The 26,383-nt window shown below is 43.4% G+C and overlaps 1 protein-coding gene across 7 annotated transcripts in view; it reads left to right on the top strand.

The window, feature by feature from the left end:
* The window catches only part of LOC123757088 (transcription factor 20), a 219,914-nt gene that overhangs the window by 180,860 nt on the left and 12,671 nt on the right, over positions 1 to 26,383 (top strand). For 5 of the 7 annotated variants that reach the window (XM_069323787.1, XM_069323786.1, XM_045740472.2 and 2 more), the window contains one exon: positions 9,701 to 9,844. In XM_069323787.1, coding sequence (XP_069179888.1) covers positions 9,701 to 9,844 — 144 coding nt within the window. Of the gene's footprint in view, positions 1 to 9,700; positions 9,845 to 26,383 lie in introns of those variants that run through there. The other 2 variants (XR_011228386.1, XR_011228387.1) reach the window with 1 other exon arrangement.

Raw genomic sequence — 26,383 nt, 5'->3', positions numbered from 1 at the left:
GCATGGATCCCAAGCGTTCTATGTCGGTTGCTGCATCACCGGATTACTCTCCAATTATTGGGGGTTTGGCTCCTTGGCACCTTCTTCCACTGTCACTCTTATGTTTTTACAGATGTGTTTGCTCTTGGTTGGGGTTTAATGACCAGCACTTACCGGGCTATCTACAAAATGGTCATTGGTTGGTTCCATTGTGTCAGGCACACATTACAGTGTGAATTTGCAGCTGTGTGGTATGCCCTGAGGAGAATTTGGATTCCTCTGGTCTCCCTGCTTCGGCATCATTCAGACTGTTCCCTGGTGATTCATTGTCTGAACTGTGGGCTGCTGCATCCTTTGGCCCATTGCCCTTTGGAGCTCAACACTGCCAGAAGCTCATCTACTGAATTCTTATGGTTTGGTTCTCCACACAGTTATTTTTGTGGTGTTTCCAATGCTTTAATGCATTGTCTGTCTAGTTATCTTCCAATCTCCACAGAGTGGACCATCAATGCTGCCTGCTTCCTGAGGTTTTGCGAGACGGTCGGGCACCCCACTGTTGAATTCATTGTATTGGATTAAAAGTAGCACCTTCCTCTCTACGTAGCTCCGTTTCTCGATCACAAGGCCCATGTGGTGGATACCTTTCAGCTGGATTGGTCACGGCAGGGGTTTCTGTACTTCTTTTTACCTAGTCCAGCTGTTGGTCCAGGAGAGATTGGAATCCTTCCAGGAAAAGATAGTCCTTCTGGCTCCTTAATGGCTGACTCGACCTTTATTACAGGTATTGCTTCTTCGGCGTCCAAGCCCGGACATTTTCCCACAACTTGCCTCTTTCAGATCAGTCTGGTGATGTACCTCATCTGTTCAAACTTCTCAGCTCTTTGCATCTGGTTTTCTGCTGCATCTTTATCACTATTTTTCTGGCAAGCAGGTGACAAATTTGATGGTGTGCCACCAGCATTTGTGTTCCTAGTAGCAGTATGAGATTTCTTGGTGCTCTTTTTGCCACTTTCTTTCCCTTTGTCAATATTCTTCCATCTCCATTTGTGCGGTGCTTTCATTTGTTATTGGTTGTTTCTTGATTGGCATCTCATATTGAATACTGTTGCCCCCTAATCATTTGGCACTGGTGGAGCTGCTGCTGCTTGGTTTTTGGCATTGATACAGTATCCACTCAATTTAACATCGCTCATTGGGCTGTACCCAGATCGTTAAACGTGGGGTTAAGTGGAGTTGTTGAAATGACGGTAATATTTTGATAAATATTCATGCCCCCTAAATGTTTTCTTTGTGAAAAGATATGAAATTCATAGAGCACATGTATATGGTACTTTGATTTGCTATAAAACACAATAGCTTTGTAACCACTGCACTGCTCTGCATTAAAATATGACAAACCCATTGTGCGCCAAAAATAAATTTTTTCCAAAAAAATTTTCTCTTCTTATATTGTTAAAATACAGTCTTTGATCCCAGGAAACTAAAAAAAAAATATTGTATGTGACATACTTTAGCCACGATGGAGCTGGGAAATTGAGCAAATTGTGGTCGCTGAGTGATGGAGCGCTCGGGGTCAGTCAGCTCCGCCACCCCGTGGGGCGGCAGTTGCCGCGAATATAATGTTTCACAATTATTTTGATGTTTCTCATTCGTTTCTTCTGTTTTTGTTTTGCTGTAATATTATTCAATAGTGTGTAATTTGTGGCATTTATATAGTTCAGTGTGTGGCATATCTATTTGCTCAAAATTATGGAGCTCATATATATGACATATATATTATATTTTATGATCAATCAGTGTTTTTGCTGTTATTACACTATATACACACACATTGTATATATACCTATCTACATAGGTGTTCACCATAATGAGCCACTAAGTTGGTATGGTGAGCCCCAAAAAAACAAGAGTGGGATGCCACACACAGCCAGCCAGCCCTCACTCCTTCAACACCTAATTCGCCAACATTATTCCTCCCACAATACTGTTCTGTTTGTGGTTTCATTGCACTGTATACACATGTTATATATATATACATATCTACATGTTTTATTCACCATAACTGTACAACTAAGCTAGTATGTTATCCAAACAACATACATATTGGGAAACTGCACGACAAGTCACACAGCAGCCAGTAGACGACGCTTGGAGAGGACGCCAACTCTCCCTCCTTCCTCGCCAAGATTACCACCATTCTACGCACATCACTAATTTGCACCACAACCCCTGCTATTATCAGAATCCTGGTCACTAAATCCTGTAAATGAATAATTTTTCAGAAGTTTATTTTGTAAAGGAACATGAGAAGTAATTTGAAAATTCTTAGATGGACGAAATAAGGGCAGTGTACTCGCCTAGTTGTGCTTGCGGGGGGTTGAGTTTTGGCTCTTTGGTCCTGCCTCTCAACCATCAATCAACTGATGTACAGATTCCTGAGCCTACTAGGCTCCATCATATTTACATTTGAAACTGTGTATAGAATCGGCCTCCACCACATCACTACCTAGTGCATTCCATTTACTAACTACTGACACTGAATGTTCTTTTTAACATCTCTGTGGCTCATTTGGGTACTCAGCTTCCACCTGTCTACCCCCTTGTGTGTGTACCACCCATGTTAAATAATCCATCCTTGTCTACCCTGTCAATTCCCCTGAGAGTCTTGTATGTGTGATCATGTTTTCCCGAGCTCTTGTGTCTTCAAGTAATGTGAGGTGCTGTTCCCTCAGCCTTTCCTCGTAACTCGTTTCCTTTAGTTCTGGGACTAGCCTAGTGGCATACCTCTGTTCTCTTTCCAGTTTCGTCTTGTGCTTTACAAGGTACGGGCTCCATGCTGGGGCCAAATACTCCAGGATTGGCCTTACATACATGGTATATAAGATTCTGAAAGATTCCTTACACAAGTGCGCTGTGGCTAGCACTGTGAACATTTTGAATAGCATTGTGTTTACTGATATCTGAACTTTGTACACAGTTCTATCATGGTTAGGCTCTTCTGTAATACTATCATGGCTAAATAATACCACTTGCATATATTTTGACATTTTTAGGCGAAGCTGGGGTCACAAGCTGAACAGTAGTGCTGTGAGCTCATGCTGCGTGCACTAGCCTTGGTGGCTCACTCAGTACTGAGGCTCTCACACTCGGGAATGTTGCCCATGATTTTTTTTAATGGGGTCTTTTTACGAGAGCCCTGAGGAAGCTGATGTGAACCCTGTGTAGCCACGGGAGTTTTGACTGCTACGCTATACCTACTAGCGCCCTGAGGTGCCTTGCACACCACCGACCTAGTGCCTCAAGGTGCGTTGTGCAGTGTAGTGGTTAAATAATAATAAAGTACAGTTAAGGGTTTAAATTTTTCACTATACTGTACAGAGGAACCTCGGTTAATGAATTTATTTCCTTTCGGCACCAAGCTCATCGTGTGAAACGCTCGTCTTGCGAAACAAATGTCCCAATTTAAAATACAGTAATGGAAATACAATTAATCCATTCCACCCCCGAGAAACATCAGCATGAAATTTTATAATGTAATTATGATACTGTACATGTAATTATTATAAAAAAAATTTTTTTTACCCTTTTCATTTGTAATTTACCTTTTGAAGAGTCGTTGCTGGCTTGAGGGAGATGATGGGGAGGTGGAAGGAGAATCCACCTCTCAAGTCAGGCAGACTGTCTCTTCTTTGGAATTTCACCCCACTGGGATTGGGTTGGGGTTCACTATCACTGGCTCATCTTTTCTGTACCTTTCCAAAGAACATATCTATTGACAATTGATTTTGTCTTAATTTTAGGATGTCTAGAATGAGATGGCAAATTGTCATTAAACATGTTGGCACACCGTGCAGTCACTGCTTTATCAGGGTGATGTTTTTCCAAGAATGCGTTAATCTTTTCAAACATTCCCAACACTTCCTGATCTCACTTGAAGAGATGGCATACTCCCTTACCACCACCTCTTGATTCAGCTCCTTCTGAAATTCCTCAATTGTCAGTTCATCATTGTGCTCCTGCACTAACTCCTGCACATCAGCAGCATCCACATCCAGACCCAAATTTTGCCCCCAGAGCGACAATATCAATCACTTGATGCACTTCCGTGTCGTCCACAGGTGTAGGTGTAGGACCGAAGCCTTCGAAGTCTCACTCCAGGACACCCTCAGGCCACAGGTTTCACCATTCAGTGTAATTACCTAAGTGTAGTTACAGGATGAGAGCTACGCTCGTTGTGTTCTGTCTTCCCAGTACTCATTGTCATATAACGCTTTGAAATTACTGATGGTTTTGGCTTCCTCCACCTTCTCGCCTAATTTGCTCCAACTGTCTACTACTTTGTTTACAAAAGTGAATTTTCTTATATTTCTCTGGCAGCTTTGTTTCGTTAGTTTAACCACTTAACTGCGCCAACCAGGTATTCTCGGTCGGCGGGAAACTGCGCCAACCAAGAAAAACATTTTGATTTTTCTGTACCCATTCTAAATGTGTACGAGGTTGGTTATGTACGAAATAGTCTCTTAGGACCTCCAGTAAGAGGCAGCCATCTTGGAAAAAATTCCCAGAATGCCCTAGGGCTGCTGGCTGGGTTAATACTGAGTGAGCAACCATGGGTGGCGCACATGCCTCTGGCTCCCAAACACCTGTCCGACGCGGTGTTGAAAGATAACCCTCTGTCAGTGAAATTCAAACCTTATTGTTTGAAGAACATAAAGGTCATAATATTGGTGAAGCTAGGCGCAATAAGGACTTAACACAAAGGTCGGAGGCAAGTGATACAGCACCTATGAGGACGATACAGCGAGCGTATCCAATTGTAGCTCTGAGCGTCACCCTTGCAATCTTATGCTATCTCCAATTTATTTAAATGATACATAGATGAATCGTTTTCTGCGCTCAGTGATGATGCATCTGATACAAGTAGCATAGATGAACAGTGTTAGCGGCTTCCATGGTGGTGTTTTCCATAGATATTTTCAAGAATAGGTGAATCTCTTCCTGACTGATGGACATTCTTTGAGGCTAGCTGAATCTCTTCCTGTGTAGGATCATACAAAGCAATCTTTTCAAGACTACCTTACAAATTGATCTTTTCTTATCTTTTCAATACTACCTTATGCTTCACAAGCTTGGCTACATACAACCTACAAGTACTAAAGCCATGGGTGTACGTGAGTGTGTTATTTGCAAGCACACAGAATGAAGAAACAGGAGGCGAAAATACCTGGTGCAACGAGAGCAAAATCGCGCTGTGCACCATGGACTACTTCATTGATTATTACCCACTTATGAAGTACTGAGTGTGTAATGCAGTGTGTTACTGTGTAAATAATTTGTGAAACTGTACATATTGTAATTTTAATGAATTTTTAACATAATATTGCAACAATAAACATCTATTGTGGACACACTACTGACACATGTATCACAGTTCCATGGAACATTATGAACGTTCTAATGTATACATATTGTAAAGGACACAAATATGCATCATATATGATAAAAACAAACAAAACCGCATTGAAAGTATATAGAACAAATAATTGAAAATTCATTTGTGGCAACACCCGGTACTTGAATGGCCCGCACAACCGTGTCTGGGCGAGTCATGCACAGGCGACCAGGCCGTGATGGTGCACAGTGCAACTTGTCCACGTCCCTATAGCCAAAGTAAGTGGAATTTGGTATTTATTTTTACATGGACATGATCAGGGAAGAGATTTTATCATTTTACGAAGAAAAAAGTATTTTTGGGAACACCCCTACTTCTTGCGCACAGGAGGAATTTCACAATAAACTCGGCTCAGCACGGTGGTTAAATCTATGACCTCTTGTTCTTGAAGTTCCGGGTCTCTGGAATTCTTCCCTATCGATTATCGATTCCTGTTACTATTTTGTACGTAGTGATCATATCACTTCTTTTTCTTCTATCTTCTAGATTTTGCATATTTAATGCCTCTAACCTCTCCTCGTAGCTCTTGTCCTTCAGTTCTGGGAGCCACTTAGTGGCATGTCCTTGCACCTTTTCCAGTTTGTTGATGTGCTTCTTAAGATATGGGCACCATACAACCGGTGCATATTCCAGCTTTTGGTCTTAAAAAAGTTGTGAACAATTTCTTAAGTATTTCACCATCCATGTATTTAAAAGCAATTCTGAAGTTAGAAAGTGTAGCATAGGCTCCTCGCACAATGTTCTTAATGTGGTCCTCAGGTGACAGTTTTCTATCTAGAACCACCCCTAGATCCCTTTCTTTGTCAGAATTCTTTGAAGATTTCTCACATAATTTATAGGTTGTGTGGGGTCTTATGTTCTCCAGTTCCACATTCCATAACATGGCATTTATTCACATTAAATTCCATTTGTCAAGTGTTGCTCCATATACTTATTTTGTCCAGGTCTTCTTGAAGGGCATGACAATTTCTTATCTTCCCTATTATCTTAGCATCATCAGCAAACATGTTCATATAATTCTGTATTCCATCTGGTAGATCGTTTATGTAGACAATGAACATTACCGGTGCAAGAACTGAACCCTGTGGTACTCCACTTGTGACATTCCTCCAATCAGATACATGTCCTCTGATTACGGCCCTCATTTTTTTATCAGTTAAGAAATTTTTCATCCATGTTAGAAGCTTACCTGTCACCCCTCCAATATGTTCCAGTTTCCAGAACAACTTCTTATGTGGAACTGTCAAAAGCCTTTTCTGGGGGAGCCTGTTGTTTTTTTCAGGGTCTTACGATGTACCTTCCCTGTTGTCTCACGTCGGACCCGTGGTTTCTGATCCCCCTAGCGAGCTTGCTCGCGTTGGGGGCATTTTCTGTTCGGCAGACGTTCCATCATCTTCTTGCCGGCTAGGGCTTCCGGCTCTGCTTCCTTGGTGGTCGCACCCAAGATCTTCCTGCGGCTCCGCCTCTTCCTGGGCTCGGATGACCCTCGGCAGGGCTGATTACGTTCTGCTTCGGGTATCTCGTGTCCGTTGGTGGTGAAGTGGCTTTGTTGTTGGTGTCCCACCTGTGTGCCTCTTGGCGGCAGTATGGGGTGTTTTGGCGGTCCTTCCTTTTCCTTTTGTCCCTTCTTCGGTGGCTGCATTTGTTGGCGTTGGCTTTGCTTTTCTGCTGGGGGTTGGGGGCCATCGACTTGCTGCATATTGTTGCCTCGTTTTATGCGGCGCTGGCGGAGCCGCTTCGGCTTGCTTTCGGACTTTCATCTGCGCCGTTCGTAAGCTGTCTCGTGCTTGTTTCATCCGGCCTGTTCTTGCGCCGCTTGAGCCGCCCTGGTCATTGGACGGAGTGCTCTCTTTCTTTCTTCTCCTTGTTTTCTGGGGGTCGGGTAGGTGAGCTTCATGCTCTCCTCCTGCGCAGGGGTTTTCTGCCCCTTCGATCGGGTGATCCGTTTGGTCGTCTGCTGCCTTCTCTTTCTTTTCTGGCGAAGAATGAGACTGCTGCTTTCCGGAGGGGTCCCTGAGTCGTTGATGCTTGGTTGGTTGGACCGGGGATGCATTTTGTTTTTGTCCGGTTGCGGCTCTCCGCCGTTATTGGCATGCCACGGCTTCTGGATCTGTAGACGCGCTTTGTGTTGTTCCGGTTCCCTTCTTCCCTGTTTGAGATTGTGGGTCTCCCAGGTCGTCCGCGGGGTTCTTAAGACTCGCCAGCCTGCTGTCTATCTCCGTGCCTATGACGTACGCAAGTTCGCGGCTCTTGCCGCCGTCTTTGATACTGTGTCCTGGGGAGGACATTCGGGCACGGGGAATTTGGTGGTCGAGTAGGGTCCTTGGCTGTTCGTTACCTTGTACACGTTCCTGGGCCCAGTTGGGCCTGTGTCGCTTTGGGTCGGCGGATGCGGCCATGTTGTCTCAACTTCGGGTTGAGTAGTGTGCGGCGACCGGCTCCCGGGTCTGTCCCTATTCTTTTCCTCTGTGGGTAGTTAGCTCCAGGGAGCCATAGGGGCTTCCCCCAGAAAACCAGGATGAGTCCCGCAGGCTCCCCGGATTCCCTCCCTCTGGTCGACGGTTTTTCGCGTGTTTTGACATCCAGCCTTAGAACTGGGGTGTGGATCGCCGGCGTGGTAGGTCTGGAGGCTACCCCTTCTCCCTCACGAGGAGAGGGGGAACTGCGCAGACAGCGGCGCGTTGATGAGTGACTTCATCCTAGTTTGCTCGTTTTTGTTTGGGGAGTTCTATCCACTTGTTCGGTTTTTGGTTGCAATTTTCACCAGAATAGGGGTTTGTTTTGGGACGCCTACCTTTCTGGGTGTCTAACCCGGTCTATGGCAGACATAGAATGCTTCCAACCACACGAGGGTTTCTGTAGGCTGTTGCTCCCTATGCCTCTCTGAGGGGGTCAGGTTCTGACTTGTGATCCTCAGTTGGCCCACAGAACTCCATACACATGACTGATGCCAAAGTCTGACATTAGCATATCAGCCTGGATAGCTCCGGGGAGCCTCTGGGTCTCGCCAAGAAAATGGCATTTCATTACAATCAACGCTGGTTTTTTCAAATGCTTTCAATTTTTTTTCTAAACATCAGGCAGTGATGCCTTCTCTGGGGTTACTCTCTGGCATGTTTTGCCTGCATACCACTAGAACCTGCTTGTGGCTCACTGCTTGTTTTTCTCACTAAAAACCTGCCTAGTGACACTTTGTTTTCCTTACTTTGTAACACTTGTCTGAAGTGAGACATTGTCATTAAAAAGGTTAAACACAGCTTGCTCTGGGTGAATTAATAGCAACTTTTCACCATCCTCAAGTGTTTGTGTTCTTTGTTTCGTGATTGTTGATACACCTTTCGTCACTTTAGCACTCATAATGTCATTTTTCTTGGCAAGTACAGTGCATATCGTTGACAGATTTGTTTTACTGCCTAGCTCTTTCAACAACCTGTGTACCATTTTCATGTTTATAAATGATCTCTTGTTTTTCCTCTATGGTCATTCTCATATGTGTTTTCTTGGCTTGAACCTTACCACTGGCTTTCTTGGAACATGGCAAGATACATAACAACAGATTTTAAGTTCAAATGGTCAAAAATAAAAATAAAAAATTACATTTTTGCAAAGAATTCAGGCGCGATAGTCACTAGGCGGGAGGCACTGGTAAACTGAGGCGCGATCGCCGTGCCACCACGAGCCAGGACGGCCCGTACACGTATCGACAAACTAGTTTTCCGAGGCAAAGTTCGTAACCTGATTCTAATTTTCCGAAGAAATTGGGCTTGTAACCCGAAAAGTTCATAAAGAGGAGCATTCGTAAACCGAGGTGTCACTGTATACAGTATATGTACATCAATATAACGACTTTCTTGCTTAGTTCATTATACATTTATTCCACATTATTTTCTGGTGCTTTTGGTGCCCCTGCTCTTCCCTCCTCTCAGATTAGTGGTTTCGTTGTTTATATTTTTGGCAAAAATTTTGCTAGACAGTTTGAGGGTGGCACTCTGGTCATGGCGCACCATCCCACAGCTGTGGTTTGTCGTTACCCCAATCTTTGCACATGGCAGCTGGGCAGTTGAAAATTTTATCATCCTTTCCAGCTTTTTGCATTTGGGGCATTTCTCCTGATAATTACCTTACATGTTTGCATACAGATACATGGCAATGTCATGCTTCTTATTTTGTCACTAAATAGTTACAAAATTTTTGGTCACATCATCAAAATTGTATCGCCATATTACACCAAAGTTCACCGAATACTAATGTGGTCTTTTCTGTCAACAGATATGTAACAATTGCAGTGAGGCGGGGGCGACGATAGCATGTCTAGGGAAAGGTTGTTCAAACATGGTGCATGTACCTTGTGCAACCCACCTCCAGTGGACCTTGGATCATCACACCTTCAAGTCTCTCTGCCCTAAGCATACTGTGAGTAGCTAGAAGACTTATACGTGTGAACGTTCCCGCCTGCTGTGACTATAGTGCTTGTTAGCAAGTCTTGCTTGTACAGTATTTAGTAGGCAGAAGATATACCAAGAAACTTGATCACCATTTTCCTATGTTCCTATGTAATGTGGCATGGCTTCGGGTGAGACTTTCGAACTGTCTTCTGGTCTCTCTCTGACACTGACTTCGTTCCATTATTGTTTGGAGCTTAGCCTGTTTACAATTATTATTATTATTATTATTATTGATGGAAATATATCTTCTGTTTCGATATTTTGTGTGTTGACGTTGTGGGCCCCTTACCTGTGCTAGTTCATTACAAATGTCTTTCATTAAGATTTTGTACTTTTCTTATAATCAGGTAATTTGGAATGCTTTATTATTATTTCTTGAAATATGTTAATTTCCTGTTATTTATTAAGAGTTATATATGTACAGATTAGATATATGTGAATGCAGCTCATGTCATATTGTAAGTGCATGACTGTATGATTGGCAGTATTGTGAGCCGTGTTGTCTCGAGTGAAGATCTTGGTAAATGTTCAGTATTGTCATTGAGATGGCGGTAATGCATTACTTGGGTGCTTCTGTTCAATTTAAGGTATAGCCAGTCAGCAGCATTAAATCAGATGTCAGTTGCATGTCTGTTTATATTTATTTAATATTGTGGCATATTGTCATATAGCAAATGGATTCCACTGTCATTCCCAGTTGGGCTTTGTTAGGAATGAGAAATCTTTGGAAACTAATTTACTGTGTGTCGAGTATAATTAGTGGCAGTGTGTAATACTTTGATCTTTAAAGTCTTTTTTTTTTGTCAGGGTATTACACCTGCTTGCTGGAGTTTCTTAGTTATCCAGAGTCATGATATAACGTTATTCTCTTGTCGGTCACATCCAGTCATATTTTTCTCAACGTTTATACCTCATCTCTGAGACTGGCACATTTGCCTCAGTTATTTGCCTGTATAGAAGTATTATTTTGTATCCTGTTTTCTTGGACAAGGCCATCTTACTAAATTTTCTTTAATTTTTGTTTATTTTTATATTATTCAAGAACCTTTCATTGGTGTCATGATCTGGAAATAATGTTTAGAGGGTAATTATATTATCCTTGACAGAAATAAAATGGAATATTAAATATTTTACAAGAATATGTTTTTCTTTGGATACAATTGGGCCTCAATGTGTCCAAAGTTTGTGGACCTTGGAAAATGTCATGCATAGCTAATTCCTTCAAAGGGAACTTAACTTTATACTGGAGAAATATGGATGCATTCCAGAGACCTCTCAAGTACACTTTATTCTTCACTTTTTGATAAGTCCTAAATATGGTGACTAAATACTGTTACGGTAGTATTACTACCGTAACACTACGGTATTACTACGGTGCTGGTGTACCTCTCATCAGCTACCAACCACAGGTACATGACATGAGGTGCACAATACTTGGGAGGGACTACACTGCAAAACTCTTATTTCAGAAGTCAGAGTATGGTAATTCGGGGTGATTCTACCTTGCGTGCATGAACCCCATGCATCAGTTCATGAACCCACCTTCACACAGTTTGAATTTTAGTATTAAAAACAAAATAGTGTAGGTGTGATTTTTGCTTTATCCAAAATCATGCAGAAGGAGATTGGACTGTATTTAACTATTGAAGTATCTCATGGCCATTCTGAAAATGTTATTGCTTAGATGGTGTGTACTCCTTAAATGTCTAGTTATGTCATCCTCCAGTGACGTATGCTTACTGTACTACTAGTATAGCGTCATATCCTTGAAAAAAAAATATATATATAATATAAAAAATATTGAGATGAATAAACTATACAGTATATGAACAAATCCACAAGAGCCGTGATGAGGGTTCGAACTTATGTCAGAGAGGATCCCAGACACTGCCTTAATTGACTGAACTACGACATGGTAAAAGAATTGCAACCGGAATTCTCGTCACGGCCCTTGTGAATTTGTTCCTTTGATGTATCACGCTAGAGCTAGAACAGCTTATTTATAGAGCTCGGGTGCATGGGGAAATTATGTAAAATCTTGGTTTGTGTCTCAGAGAGGCTGCAGGATCCGAGTAAGGTCAGTAGAACTTCCGGTTGCAATTCTTTTACCATGTCGTAGCTCAGTCGATTAAGGCAGCGTCTGGGATCCTCTCTGACATAGGTTCGAACCCTGGTCACGGCCCTTGTGGATTTGTTCATTTGATGTATCAAGCTATTGTGATTTTTGTGTGTTATACAGTATATGGATTGACAGTGTTAAGGATGAATAATATTCAAGGGTATAGAATGCTTCCTTTGCAGCCTTCAGTTTTTATTTCATTTTGGTTTACTTTCTAATTGTCATTTTGCTTTCTTTTTTGCATAAAAAATGAATCGGGTACAATAAACTTTATTTTACTTTTGAATTTGTTGTAACATATACTGAGCCTGAATGAACCAATAGACTCCTTCATGGTCATTGATTTTGGTTGCATCGCAAAACACTTTCAGTATTTACTGCCTTCAGTCCTTGGTTAGTGTGGAAAACTAATTGCTTACGATTGATACCCTTTCATGCAGGCTCTATATGCACTCGACACAGTTTTCCATCTACAGTATTATATTATTCTCAGCATCTGTTATTCCTTTCCCTGTTTCCCCACAGTCTTTATCGACTCTCTTTACTGTTACGTACATTATTCCACATCAGGGTAACGTGTGCATCAACAATCCATTGATTTCTACTTTAATCAATCTAGGACTATTATATTTTGTTTACATAAAGTATTTTGCAATCATTTCATTTACGTCGGAAAAATATTTTTTGACGTGAGAATGTGGAATTAAATTTAAACAAAAGTTCTTAGTGTTGACAGCATTCTGGCAGTTGCACCAGAGAAAAATAATTTGACTATATATAAACCACAAACAAAAATATTTACCGTGATAGTTATTATTTATATATTAAATAGGGGGTTTGATGCTCTCATGGCAAGATTATTGAAGAACAAGTTAAACTGGGAGGGTGTGTCCACTTACGGTTGGTTTATGGTGTAACAAGTGGAGGGATGTGTCGTTATATTGGAGACCTTGCAGAGCTTCACCTCGACTGTAAATAAGCAGCAGTGGTAGATGGAACTGTATAGTGATTAAAGGTATAAACCACATCATTGGTTCACATATAATTTTATCTAACTTATTCCCCAAACTGTCTTGTGCCATAATTTTTACTTTCTGGAAGTCATATTTACTTGAGGAATAAATATAGAGAGGCATCATAATCATTATTAGATGTTCCCCACTTGCCTGAGGTAGAGAAGAACAAGCCTGCAGGTAACTAAGTATGTGGGAAAGCCGAGTAAATTCATTCCAAGTGGGATTTTGTTTACTCGGCCAGGCACCTGTCACTTACGTTTTTTCTAGTTTTGGAAAACCTTCAACACATAATACATAAAAAATAAGGACAGTATAATACAGTAAATTAAAAACACAGCAGTGTACAGTACTCAAAAAAATTCAGGGCTGCTGTAGGACCTAGTTTGTGCTTTTTAAAGATATTGGCACCATACTACCGCTGTATATTCCAACTTCGGTCTCACAAAGGTCGTGAACAATTAATTTAGTATTTCGCCTAAATACTATTTTGCCATCCATGTACAGTACTTAAAAGCAATTCTGAAATATTGAAAGTGTAGCATAGGGTTCTCGCACATTTTTCTTCGCATGGTCCTCGGGTGACAGTTTTCTATCTAGAACCACACCTAGATCTTTCGTTATCAGAATCCTGAAGATCACAGTTAGTCGCTATTATGCTTTTACCCTTTGGACAGCTGTTATCATCATTCATTGATTCACGGGGTAATGCGGTTATCATATGACGATGTAAACAATTACTGTCTGGGTTTCACATGTATGATGCAAATATGGATATAATAACTTCCTGTGGATGCAATGGCATTTACCTTGACCCATGAAAAAAATCCTAACATTTCATGGTTACATGTACTTGGAGGCGCCTACTGTCATGTGTGTAATTACCTAAGTGTAGTTACAGAATGAGAGCTACACTCGTGGCGTCCCGTCCTCCCAGCACTCTTTGTTGTATAGCTTTTTGAGATTTAATGACAGTTTTGGCCTCCACCACCTTCTCACCTAACTTGTTCCAACCATCTACCACTCTGTTTGCGAAGTGAATTTTCTTATATTCCTTCAGCAGCTTTGTTTAAATCTATGACCTCTTGTTCTTGAACTTCCAGGTCTTGGAAATTCTTCCCTATTGATACCCATTATTATTTTGTACATAGTGATCATATCGTCTCTCTTTCTTTTATCTTCCAGTTTTGGCATATTTAATGCCTCTAACCTCTCCTTGTAGTTCTTGTCCTTCAGTTTTGGGAGCCATTTAGTAGCATGTCTTTGCACCTTTTCCAGTTTGTTGATGTGCTTCTTAAAATACGGGCACCATACAATTGCTGCATATTCCAACTTTGGTCTGAGAAATGTCACGAGCAATTTCTTTAGTATTTCACCATCAGTGTATTTAAAAACAACTCTGAAATTAGAAAGTGTAGCATAGACTCCTTGCACGATGTTCTTTATGTGGTCCCCAGTTAAGTTTCCTATCTTCCCATATACCCATATACAGAATTCTTTAAATATTTTTCACATAATTTATAGGTTGTGTGGGGTCTATGTTCTCCTATTCCACATTCAATAACATGGCATTTATTCACATTAAATTCCATTTGCCAAGTGAAGCTCTATACACTTATTTTGTCCAGGTCTTCTGAAGGGCATGACAATCATCAAAGTTTCTTATCTTCCCAATTATCGTAGCATCATCAGCAAACATGTTCATATAATTCTATGCTCCATCTGGTAGATCGTTTATGTAGACAATGAACATTACCGGTGCAAGAACTGAACCCCATGGTACTCCATTCGTGACATTTCTCCAGTTAAATTGCCTCTGATTACTGCCCTCATTTTGCTGTCACAGAAAATTTTTCATCCATGTTAGAGGCATACCTGTCGCTCCTATAATATGTTCCAGTTTCCAGAAAAACCTCTTATGTGGAACTCTGTCGAAAGCCTTTTCTGTGGAGAGCCCCTCCGACTCCCGGGAGCTTACTGGGCTGATATGTATGTATTAGACTGTGGCATCAGTCAATTCGATTGGAGTTCTTGCCTTCTGGGGAACACGAGCCAGAACCTGGCCCCATCAGAGAGGCACGAGGAACAATGGCCTATAGAAACCTTCATGGGGTTGGAAGCATTCTATGTCTGCCATCGACCAGATTAGGCACCCAGAAAGGTAGGCGTCCCAAAACAAACTCCACTTGGTTCAAAATTGCTACCGAAAGCCGAACTATTAAGCAGAACCTCTCAATCTGAAAACAAGCAAACAAGCATGACATCACAACTGCCGCCATGCCATTGTCTGCACAGCTCCCCCCTTCCCGGAAGGGGGGAAGGGGGAGCCCCAGATCCCCGTGCCAGCCATCCAACCCGAGATTTGAGGCAGATTTATTGAGTGGCGGTCGTTTGACTCTGGTTCCTTTCTCTGTGCAGTACTGTGCCTTTGCAGTGTTTTTCTGCTGTGTGGTGGTGTCCGAGCCGGGAGTAATTCCAGAAGTACTTGGGCTGCATGCGCCTAGGGGTCACCTTCCCTAGGTGCCCTGTAAGTACTGCCCTTGCGGCTTGGGGTTATCTTCCACAAGTTGTTTGGGGATTACCTCCGTAGGGATCTTTTGCTGCTCGGTGATTGCCTGCCCTTGGGATCAGCTTGAGTTTTCATATTCGCTGTTTGACCTTGGGTAGGAGGTCATATCATTGGTGGTAGAGGCGCACGGTACTGTGCAGCTTGTTACCTATTATCACAATGGCCGGTTCTGTTCCTCCTGGAGACGTTGTACTTTTGCAGGATGTTTTGTTTTGTTTGTTGACTGGTGAGGAGTCAGTCACTTGGTTGTTATTCACTCGGTTATTCTGGTGGTCCCTTGCTAGGTCCATGTGATTGTACATATTGCAGGGGTTCAGCTTTACCTGTTCTCTTGGAAGTTTGGGCCAACTGGTTAGCAATACCTTGCCTCGGTTTCCCTTAGTAGTCAGTCTAAAGGCCCTGGAAAACCCCATTGGGGATTATTGGTCTGATGAATGTGTCCTCTTGGTTCCATCTCGCTTTGTGTGAGTTCGAAGGTTGCTCTGTCCCCTTGTCTCACGGTGACATTCACCGGTTTTGCCTTTGTCATGCTGCCTGTTGGGTCGATGACACCTTTGACCTGGAGTCCTGCGAGTGGGGGTTCCTTGCTGGAGCTCCAGTTCACCCAATTCACTGACACTGATAATTGGGTGCTGGCAGCTTTGGCGTTGCATGCAAGGTTTTGGTTGCTGCAACGCACTAGGTTGGTTGCCTTTTTGGATGCCCTGCAACTGCCTCGCTTTGGTTACAGGGACCTGAACTTGGGGGCCTTAGCCGCTTCTACTTTGCTTTCGTCCACACTCCCTCGTCTTTTCTCTGCTGGTGTGGGCTCTCAGCCGGTCCACGTCTCTGCTCGCCAGGAGTTTGGTTCTTTCCCAGCTCGCTGGGATCGGGTTTCTGGTGAACTGCAGGAAGTCCCATCTGGTTACCTTTCAGGTTTGGACTTGGCTGGGGTCTTGTATGGGACTCTCGGACCACTTCCTTATCTCTCCCTCTGGTGTCGTTGCTGCGGTCACACCTTCGGCTGTTTTTGGAGGGCTCCCAGGTCACTCGTAGGTTGCTCAAGCAGCTGTGTGGTAGTCTGAACTTCACCGTGCTAGTCAACCCGCTGAGTCAGGTCGGGTTTCGCCAGCTGTTCTGGTTCCTTTGGGGACATTACTTTTTCCGCTCACACGATCATTGGGTTCAGCCTTCGGGGGCTTTGCGTTGGTTGCTGCGTTGCCGACTTCTTCTTCGGGTTTTTCGAAGGTTCAGTGTCGTGGCGCCTACCCGGGCCTTTGCTTGATGTGTACACAGATGCATCGTCTCTTGGCTGAGGTTTTGTGACCAGTGCTCACCAGGCTGGCCAGGGTCGGTGGGGTCCGTCCTTTCATTAGGCTCACAGCACAGTGCGGGAGTTCACGGCAATGTGGTCATCGCTTCAGAGGGTTCATGTTGCTCGCGGATGGACAATCCAGCTCCATTCTGACTGCGCTCCGGTGGTTCATTGCTTGAACCGTTGGGGTTCAATGCTCTCTTTGGCTCTTTGGGGCCGGTCGCTCTGGGTGACTTGTCAATTGAGTTCTTGGGGTTTGGCTCTCCTGGCGGCTCACATACAGGGGGTGTCCAACGTCCTGGCGGATGGCCTGTGCCAGTTCATTCCCCTTTCCACGGAATGGATGGTCGACGCTAACTCGTTCAGTTGGCTCTGCCAGATGTATGGGTGTCCGGAGGTGGACCTCTTCGTGTCGTTGAGGTGGTGTCTCCTGGTATGTATGGCTCCTTTCCCCATCTGCGACGCCATCGGGGTCTATGCCTTTCGGCAGGACTTGTCGAAGTGGGGTTACCTTTACCTCTTCTCCCCCCCTCCCCCACCGGTTCCGCTGTTGCTTTGGGTTCTGACTCTGTTGGAGACATACCAGGGAAGAGTTGTCCTGTTGGCCTCTTGGTGGCTTGCCCAGCCTTGGTTTCTAGCGCTGCTTGCCCGGTGTCCGAACCCGGGGACTTTTTTGCAGCTCCACCTCTTCCAGCAGATTGGTCCGGTCCAGTACATAGCTGGTTTGATCTTCTCCTCCAATCTTTGCGTCTGATCTTTCTGACGTGAGTCTATCACCACTTGTATGGTGATCAGGTGGCTTCGTTGATGTTGTCCCACCTGCGTGTTTTGTCCTTTCATCCTTTTTTGTCTCTTCGTAGGTTGTCTTTGGTTTCTGATCAGATTGTTTTGTCCTTTCTCTCTTGGCTGTTTCAGGACCGTCATCTTGTGCTGAAAACTGTCGCCTCGTATTGTGAGGTGCTGGTGGAGCCGCTTCAGTTTGTGTTCAGAGTGGATGTTACTTCTGCTCAGTTTTGTAAGCTGTCTCGTGCGTTGTTTCACCTCCGGCCTGCTCATGCATCGCCTGAGCCGTCCTGGTCATTGGACCGAGTGCTCTCTCTGTCTCTTCTCCTTGGTTTGTTGTGGCCCCTTTGGTTCAAGATTGTTTTGCACAGGCTCTTTTCTTGTTGGCACTGGCCTCTGGGGGGTCGTGTTGTGGCACTTCGTGCTTTCCTCTGTCTCGGATTTCTGCTCCTTCAGTCCTGGTGGTAGGTTCGTTCGTTTGCAGCCATCTCCTCCCTTTCTGGCGGAGAATGAGACTGCTGCTTTCCTTAAGGGGTCTTTGGGCTGTTGATGCTTGGTTGATTCGGCCGGGGGTGCATCATGTGTTGTCTGGTTGCAGCATTTCCCATTACCTGCACGCCACGCAGGGTTGACACGCTTTGGATTGAAGTGGTTTCCCTTCTTCCCCGTTTCAGGTTTCGGCTCTCCCGGGTCATCTGCAGGGTTCTTCAGTCTAGCCTTCTTTGGTAATATGTCTTGTGCTGACATTCGGGCACAGGGGTTTTAAGAGGTCGAACAGGGTCCTGGCCGCTCGCTACTTAGTCGGTCTTCCTGGCCCTAGTCGGGCCCGTGTCCCATTGGGTTGGCGGTGCAGCCAGTTGTCTCGACTATGAGTTAAGGAGCGAGTGGTGACCGCCTCCCGGCTAAGTCCCTCTTGTTTTTATCTTTGGTTAAGTAGCTTCGGGGAGGCTGAAGGGGATCCCCCCAGAAAACCTACATTGAATGTAATGAAATGCAATTTTCTGGGTGAGAACCAGAGGCTCCCCAGCAACCCTCCCGCCCTCCCTCCGGTTGGCAGTTTTGCGATTTTTAACATCCAGTCTCTGAACTGGGAATGGATAGTCGGCGCGAGGAGTCTGGAGCTCTCCTTTCCTTTCCCAGGGAGGGAGGAGCTGTGCTGACAGCGGCACAGTGATGGGTGTGACATGCCCGTTTGCTCGTTTTTAGTTTTGAGAGTTCTGTTCAACAGTTCAGCTTTCAGTGGTAATTTTTGTAACCAGATAGGGTTTGTTTTGGGCCACCTACCTTTCTGGGTGCATGACCCGGTCGATGGCAGACATAGAATCCTTCCACCCACACGGGAGTTTCTATAGGCCATTGCTCCTCGTGCCTCTCTGAAGGGGCCAGGTTCTGGCTTGTGGTCCCCAGTAGGCAGAACTCCATTCGCTTTGACTGATGCCAGAGTCTAATACAGTACATTCATATCAGCCTGGATAGCTCCAGGGAGCCACCGTATCTTACCCAGAAAATGGCGTTTCGTTACATTCAACGCTGTTTTTTTGTTGCGCATAGGTGGGTATGACCATTTCTCCATAGCCACTGTCTTAAGGGTTAACATGATGATAATGGTTCAAATGGTAAAATGATGAGCCTGGTCATTACACCCATGCAGAACTCTGAAAACCATTTGGACATCATTGGTATTTCTACTGTAAAATTGCAATGAAAATTGTCAAATGGCAATAACTGTATTCAAGTAGTAAGTAATTATGAAGCAATTTGCAGGATCAACTGTGTTACATCCATGTAGCACTATTTAGCCATATTTATATCATTAGTATACAACCTGGGCAATAATGAAAAAAATCACCAAGTGACAATAACAACAGTGGCCTGGACACCCCACATACCATGCAAGGTGATGGAGAAGATCGTGAGAAAACACCTAGTAAAACATCTGGAGAGAAGGGACTTCCTGACAAATCGGCAACATGGGTTCTGGGAAGGTAAATCATGCCTTGCAGGCTTAATAGAGTTCTACGACCAGGATGACAAAGATTAAGCAAGAAAGAGAAGGCTGGGCGGACTGCAATTTCTTTGGACTGTCAGAAAGCCTTTGACACAGTACCCCATAAGAGGCTGGTGCATAAGCTGGAGAGACAGGCAGGAGTGACTGGTAAGGTGCTCCAGTGGATAAGGGAATACCTAAGCAATAGGAAGCAGAGAGTTAGTGAGAGGCGAGACCTCAGATTGGCATGAAGTCACTAGTGGAGTCTACAGGGCTCTGTACTCGGTCCTATCCTGTTTCTCATATACATAAATGATCTCCTGGAGGGTATAGACTCATTCCTCTCAATGTTTGCTGACAATGCCAAAATTATGAGAAGGATTAAGACAGGAAGACTGCTTGAGGCTTCAAGAAGACCTAGACAAACTGAAGGAATGGTCGAACAAGTGGTTGTTAGAGTTGAACCCAAGCAAATGTAATGTAGTGAAGATAGGTGTAGGGGAGCAGGAAACCAGATACAAGGTATCATTTGGGAGATGAAATTATTCTTCTCCTTCTTTCTCTCTCAAAGAAGATGAAGAAGAAGGAGAGAGAGAAAGAGAAAAGAGAAAGAGAAAAGAGAAAAGAGAAAGAGAGAGAAAGAAAGAGAGAGAAACAAACAAACTTGGGAGTTGATATCACGCCAGACCTGTCCCCTGAAGCCTATATCAAGAAATAACATCAGCGGCATACGCCAGGTTGGCCAACATAAGAACAACATTTAGAAACTTGTGTAAGGAATCATTTGTAACTTTGTATACCACATGTCAGACCAATCCTGGAGTATGCAGCTCCAGCATGGAGTCATATCTAGTCAAGCATAAGACTAAACTTGAGTATGTTCAAAGGTTTGCCACCAGACTAGTACCCGAGCTGAGAGGTATGAGCTACGAGGAGAGACTACGGGAATTAAACCTCACGTCGCTGGAAGACAGAAGAGTTAGGGGAGGACATGATCACCACATACAAGATTCTCAAAGGAATTGATAGAGTAGATAAGGACATGCTATTTAACCCAAGGGGCACATGCACTAGTGGACACAGGTGGAAATTGAGTGCCCAAATGAGCCACAGAGATATTAGAAAGAACTTTTTTAGTGTCAGAGTAGTTGACAAATGGAATGCATTAAGAAGTGATGTGGTGGAGGCTGACTCCATACACAGTTTCAAGTGTAGATATGATAGAACCCAGTAGGCTCAGGAACCTGTACACTAGTTGCTTGACAGTTGAGAGGGGGGACCAAAGAGCCAGAGTTCAACCCCCGCAAGCACAAATAGATGAGTACACACACACACACACACACACACACACACACACACACACACAATGAATGTATTGAGTGTTAATAACCCTCGAAATTTATTTCGGTAAATGTATATTTATTCTAACCAACCTTCATCTCCAGTACATCATTAAACTCATAGAAAATTTATTTAGTGCACAATCATTATTTTTTGTGATAATACATGATAGACGTATAAATGAATGGTTTGGTACCACAGTAAGACCTTGCTGCTTGTCTATTTCCTCCTTTGTCCATGTGTTACTTGCTAGTGAGTTTTAGGCAATAATGAATACTGTATCATTTTGTCGGTTGCAGATCTCCCCTGCAACTACATTCACATCCTGTGAGTTGTTGAAAATTATTTATTTTTGCATTTACTGTAGTTTAACGGTTTTGATACATTGATGCTCCATTCCAGTTTTTTGTCTCTGATAGGTCTCTTCTTAATGTCAACAGTTTTCCATCCTCATTTTGTAACTTTCTGCCATTCTTGGGCACTTGTCATCTGTCTAGCTCCACTGAGGATCATCTTTACAATGCAATATTTTCCTTTTTCAATCCTTCCTTACTCACTAAAATTATTATTGGTTGTGAGGTCATCTACTAATCCAACAGCATTGTTATGTTTGATTCTTCTGTGGCTCTGTCTATCCTAGAGTTTATTCTTTACATACAAAGATTATTAGGACCTTGCTTATGTTCATTATAGCAGTTTACGATTTGATCGCAGTTCATTTTCTAATTTCTTGTCTAATATCTGTGCGTGTCTGTTCACCGTCATCCTTGACTTGCCTAAACATTTGTTTTATTTCTTTTTCTCTGGGTACTTGTGCATAGGTTTGTTTCATTTCCTCTGTATAGCGTTACCTATTTTTTCACGTAGTAGATTCATGTAGATTCCGCTTACCATATTTTATAATTTTTCCAACTCTTTGTTTTACCTCTTCTCTCTCTTTTTACCTTTCCAAGTCTCTCTTCCTTCATTAATTCCTTAATTTTACCTTCCTTTTTCCTGGGGGAGTTTTCCTTCTGGGTTCGTGAAGCCGTCTCACTGAGATGGTGCCCAACTGCTAGGTCATCTCAACCGTGGAGTTCTGTTTGACCTACCAGGGAACCAGGGGCCAGAACCTGGCCCAACTCACAGAAGCCCAGAGAGCAGGTGACACTCCACCACCCCCACCAGGAAAAAACATCCATAAGTCAAGAAACCAATACTGACCACAGAGTCCCGAGCCTCGGAAACTGCCAAACACACTCTCCCAACAGTATAAACAAATGACCAAATCCCTCAAAACAAGCAAGAGCTCATTAGCACTAACCTCGATCAGTTGAGATAGCTCCCAGTGCCCTCTTCTCTGGTGTGTTTGGGAGCTTTCTCAGAGGCAAAGTGAGGGCCCTGACTAAGGTGGGGCTCTCACTTTGTGTAAAGCAGGAGTCTTCCCCCCCTCCTGTCTTGGCAAGGTCAGTTGCAAGCATTTTGACTAGTTAGGGCAGCCTGGTGGTCCTCACACTTGCTTATATAGCATATTGCCTTGGCTAGGCTGTGTCAGCTAATATGCAGGGAGTATATCTAGTCCCTGGGTGTCCTGCTTGACTGTCATTTGGGCCCTGACCTCCTGCAGGTTTCAGTGTAGCCTATGGATACCCCCTCTAAACCCACACCACCTCTGGCCTGCTCTGCACTGTCAGAGTCTCTTAATCCATGGACCATGTTCTTGTGTTTCTTCTTGTTTTACAGTGTCTCCTTCAGTCCTTGTTTGTTTCTACAAGTAGTTGTTTTGGTTTCTCTTGCCTTCAGTAGTCGGGTTGAAGAACATAAAGCTCTCCTCCAGAGGCGGGATTTTTGTTCGTTTGCAGCTAGGTCTGACTTTTCTGGCCAAGAACAAGTCGGTTGACTTCCAGAGGGGTCTTTCGGTCATTGATGCTTGATTGGTTCGGCCGGGAGTGCACTCATATGCTGTGTCTGGTGGCTGCTGTTTGCCACCACCTTTGTGGTACCAACTACTTCGGTGGATGACTTTGTGCCATGTCTCCCGGCTGGGAGGGTCTCATCTTCATTGTGAAACCTGTGATGCTTCCTCCTCCCTGGTGAATTTCCAGATGTCTTCCTTCTCCATGGGCAGTTAGCTTTAGGGAGCCTCAAGGGGCTTCCCCTAGAAACTAGTGCTGAATGTAATGAAATGACAATTTCTGGGTGAGCCTTGGTGACTTCCTTAACCCCTCCCTCCCTCCCTCCTTTCCAAGTTATCAGGTGGATGTCTGCATCTGCTCGAGAACTGGGGCCGAGGTGCTGGCTGTCGGTGAGCTACCTGCACTCCTTTCTCCAAATGAGTTGGGGAGCTAGGGCAAATGAATTTGCACTGGTTCTAAGAGAATTCAATCATTTGTTCATGTAGTTGGGGGGATGGGTTCTTTAGTTGGATTTCAAGGTGTTGGTTTCTTTTTGAAGCCAGCAGTGGCTTCTTTCAACTTCCTGACTTTCTGGTTGCCTTTCTTGGCGAGGTTGCCAAAATAAGCGTCATTGCTCTCTGTACCTTTTTGAGTGGGCCAGGTTGTTGTGCTGGTCCCTGGTAGGCCTCCATGGCTGGTGTGACCTAGTAGATGATACCACCACAGTACTTAGTAGCTTCAGGGAGTCACCTAACCTTACTTTTCAAACCTTCAATTTCTTTCTTGTGTGTGTGTGTGTGTGTTGTACACAAAGCTTTAGCATGCACTCTACTCCCACTCACCTGTCAAGAATACCACCTCTCCTTTGTTTTTTGTTTTGGATATAGTTACTCCTGTTAATGATGGTCACGTGTCAATCCTCAACACTATATTTTTTCAGTTTTGAATTTCCTTTCCACTATTATATATTTGAAAACTTTTTCTATTCACTTTTTTGTCTTGATCCAGGTGATCGACACTTCAGAATGTTCATATTTATCTTTAGTCCTGCCAAATGTTTGGCGTGGTTTCGACATTAATTTTCCCATTTAAAATTTTAATTTTTCCAATTTTCATTTATCTCTACACTCTCTCTCTCTTTCTTCTGTGTCCGTGTCGCTTTCCAGGACACTCGCTCACTTACCACTCATTTTTACCATCATACAGTGGTACCTCAGCTTACAAATTTAATCCGTTCCCAGAGACGGCTCGCAAATAATGCAAACTGAATTAATCCATTCCAGACTGCCCAAAAAATTAACTTCAAAGTAAATTTTATACCTAATTCACCCAAATCTTCAGTACTAAAGTGCAGTATGTACTAGTTATTACTTACCTTTACTGATGACTCTTGTTGGGGTATGGAAGACGGGGAGGAAGGGGGAGGAGGAGAGGTGTTAGTGTTTGGAAGGGGAATCCCCTTCCAAATCTTTAAATTCGTCAACAAATCTTTCAACCGCTGGTTTGTCTGAGCTGGCAGCCTCCCCATGCCTCACAACACTATGAATTCCACTTCTTTTTCTAAATTTCTCAAACCATCCCCTGCTTGCCTTAAACTCTTTCCAATCTGCATCACCCGTTCTAGGGGTTTTCTTTAAAAGGTCTTCGTGCAATTGCCTCGTTTTCTCTCAAATGATGGCTTCTGAAATGCTATCACCTGCTAACTCCTTGTTGTGTTTCCAAATTAATAACAACTTTTCAACATCCTTAAGTGTTTATGTTCTTTACCTGCTTGATACCTGCTTGATGGGGTTCTGGGAGTTCTTTTACACCCCAAGCCCGGCCCGAGGCCAGGCTCGACTTGTGACATCTACAGTACTTTGTTTCGTGATTGTTGATACGCCTTTTGCCACTTTAGCACTCATAATGTCCTTTTTCTTAGCAAATAGAGTGCATATCGTTGACATAGATTTGTTGTACTACCTAGCTAGTTCAATAACACGTGTACCATTTTCATGTTTACAAATGATCTCTTGTTTTTCCTCTATTGTCATTCTCACATGTGTTTTCTTGGCTTGAACCTTACCACTGGCTTTCTTGGGACCCATGGCAAGATATATAACAACAACTTTTATGTTCAAATACCAAAAAATATGAAAAAAAACTGCAATTCTTTATAAAAAGTTAAGGAGCGATTGTCACTAGGCAGGAGGCACTGGTAAACTGAGGTGCAATCTCTGTGCCACCACGCGCTATGTTGGCCATACGCGTATCAACAATCTTTTTTTCCCGAGGCTAAGCTCGTAACCCAATTCGGATTTTCCGAAGAAATTGGGCTCGTTACCCGAAAAGTTCATAAATACCAAAAAATATGAAAAAAAACTGCAATTTTTTTGCAGTTTTTTTGCAGCAATTGTTATCGATGCATCTCCAACAATTCGTAAGTCGAGGTGTCACTGTACTTACATTATGAAATTGCTTCCTTAGCACCCTTGATGACAATGAAAACATGGTCATTTCAATCTTTGTTGAGTGTGTGTGAGAGAGAGAGAGAGAGAGAGAGAGAGAGAGAGAGAGAAAATACAGTATTCATCAGAAGTATGAACCACCCTGCTAAAGGCAGTGCATATTTATGGTAAGAAAACAAAATAAACAAATAAATAAAGACTGATGATCGTGTGGGTGAAGGATTTTAGGGAGAAGTGTGATATGGCTACATGAGTCACAGTAGTATTAGCTCCCTGGAGTGACCACAATATCAGGGCCAGTGCCTTCCTGGCTGTTATTGTGAGCTGTTATGTGCTGCATTTTGATCCGTGGCTGTTCCTTGTTTCTTGCACTTATTAGTTGTTCGTGTTGTTTGGCACATGAACCTTGTGTGCCAAACCACATTTATGGCACTTACCAAGGAAGTCAGCAAAGAAACCATTGATCAGATCATTACTTTAAAGAAAGCAGGGCACCAAAGTAAGGAAATATGTTAATTGTTGGATGTAGCAAAATCGACATGAGGAAGTATTGTGGACACTTCTGAAGGGAAAGCAGTGATGACACACCATCAGAGAAACATCCGTCTGGTCATCCAGGAAGACTTCAAGGTCTATCCTTGCTGTAACATGATGAGTACTCACCAATGAATATTTTAGAACATTCACAGACCTTGAAAAATCTTCCTGGGACAATCAGACCGATGTTTTCCTAATGACCCGTCACCACTGTTTCCCCTCGGAAATGCACACAATACTTCCTTATGTCAACTTGGATGCACCTAACAATTAACTTAATTCCTTACTTTGGTGGCCTGCTTTCTTCAAAGCAATGATCTGAGCAATGATTTCCTTTGCTTATTTCCTGGGTAGGTGTCTCAAGTATAATATAATATCACCAACACCATTGTTAACTGTGATAAAACATGGCAAGGTGCTAAAGCAAGACACACAACACAGCTGCTCACTATAAATTCCCGGGGGCATTTATTAAACACAAACACAAACACGCTCAAATTTTTGTGAATAATATCTTCACGGTAAATGCTACAACTTTTTCTA

Source organism: Procambarus clarkii, chromosome 13, assembly GCF_040958095.1.
Source record: "Procambarus clarkii isolate CNS0578487 chromosome 13, FALCON_Pclarkii_2.0, whole genome shotgun sequence".
NCBI classification, from domain to species: domain Eukaryota; kingdom Metazoa; phylum Arthropoda; class Malacostraca; order Decapoda; family Cambaridae; genus Procambarus; species Procambarus clarkii.
Note: the sequence above shows the minus strand (reverse complement) of the source record. Positions and strands in the feature narration are given on the sequence as shown.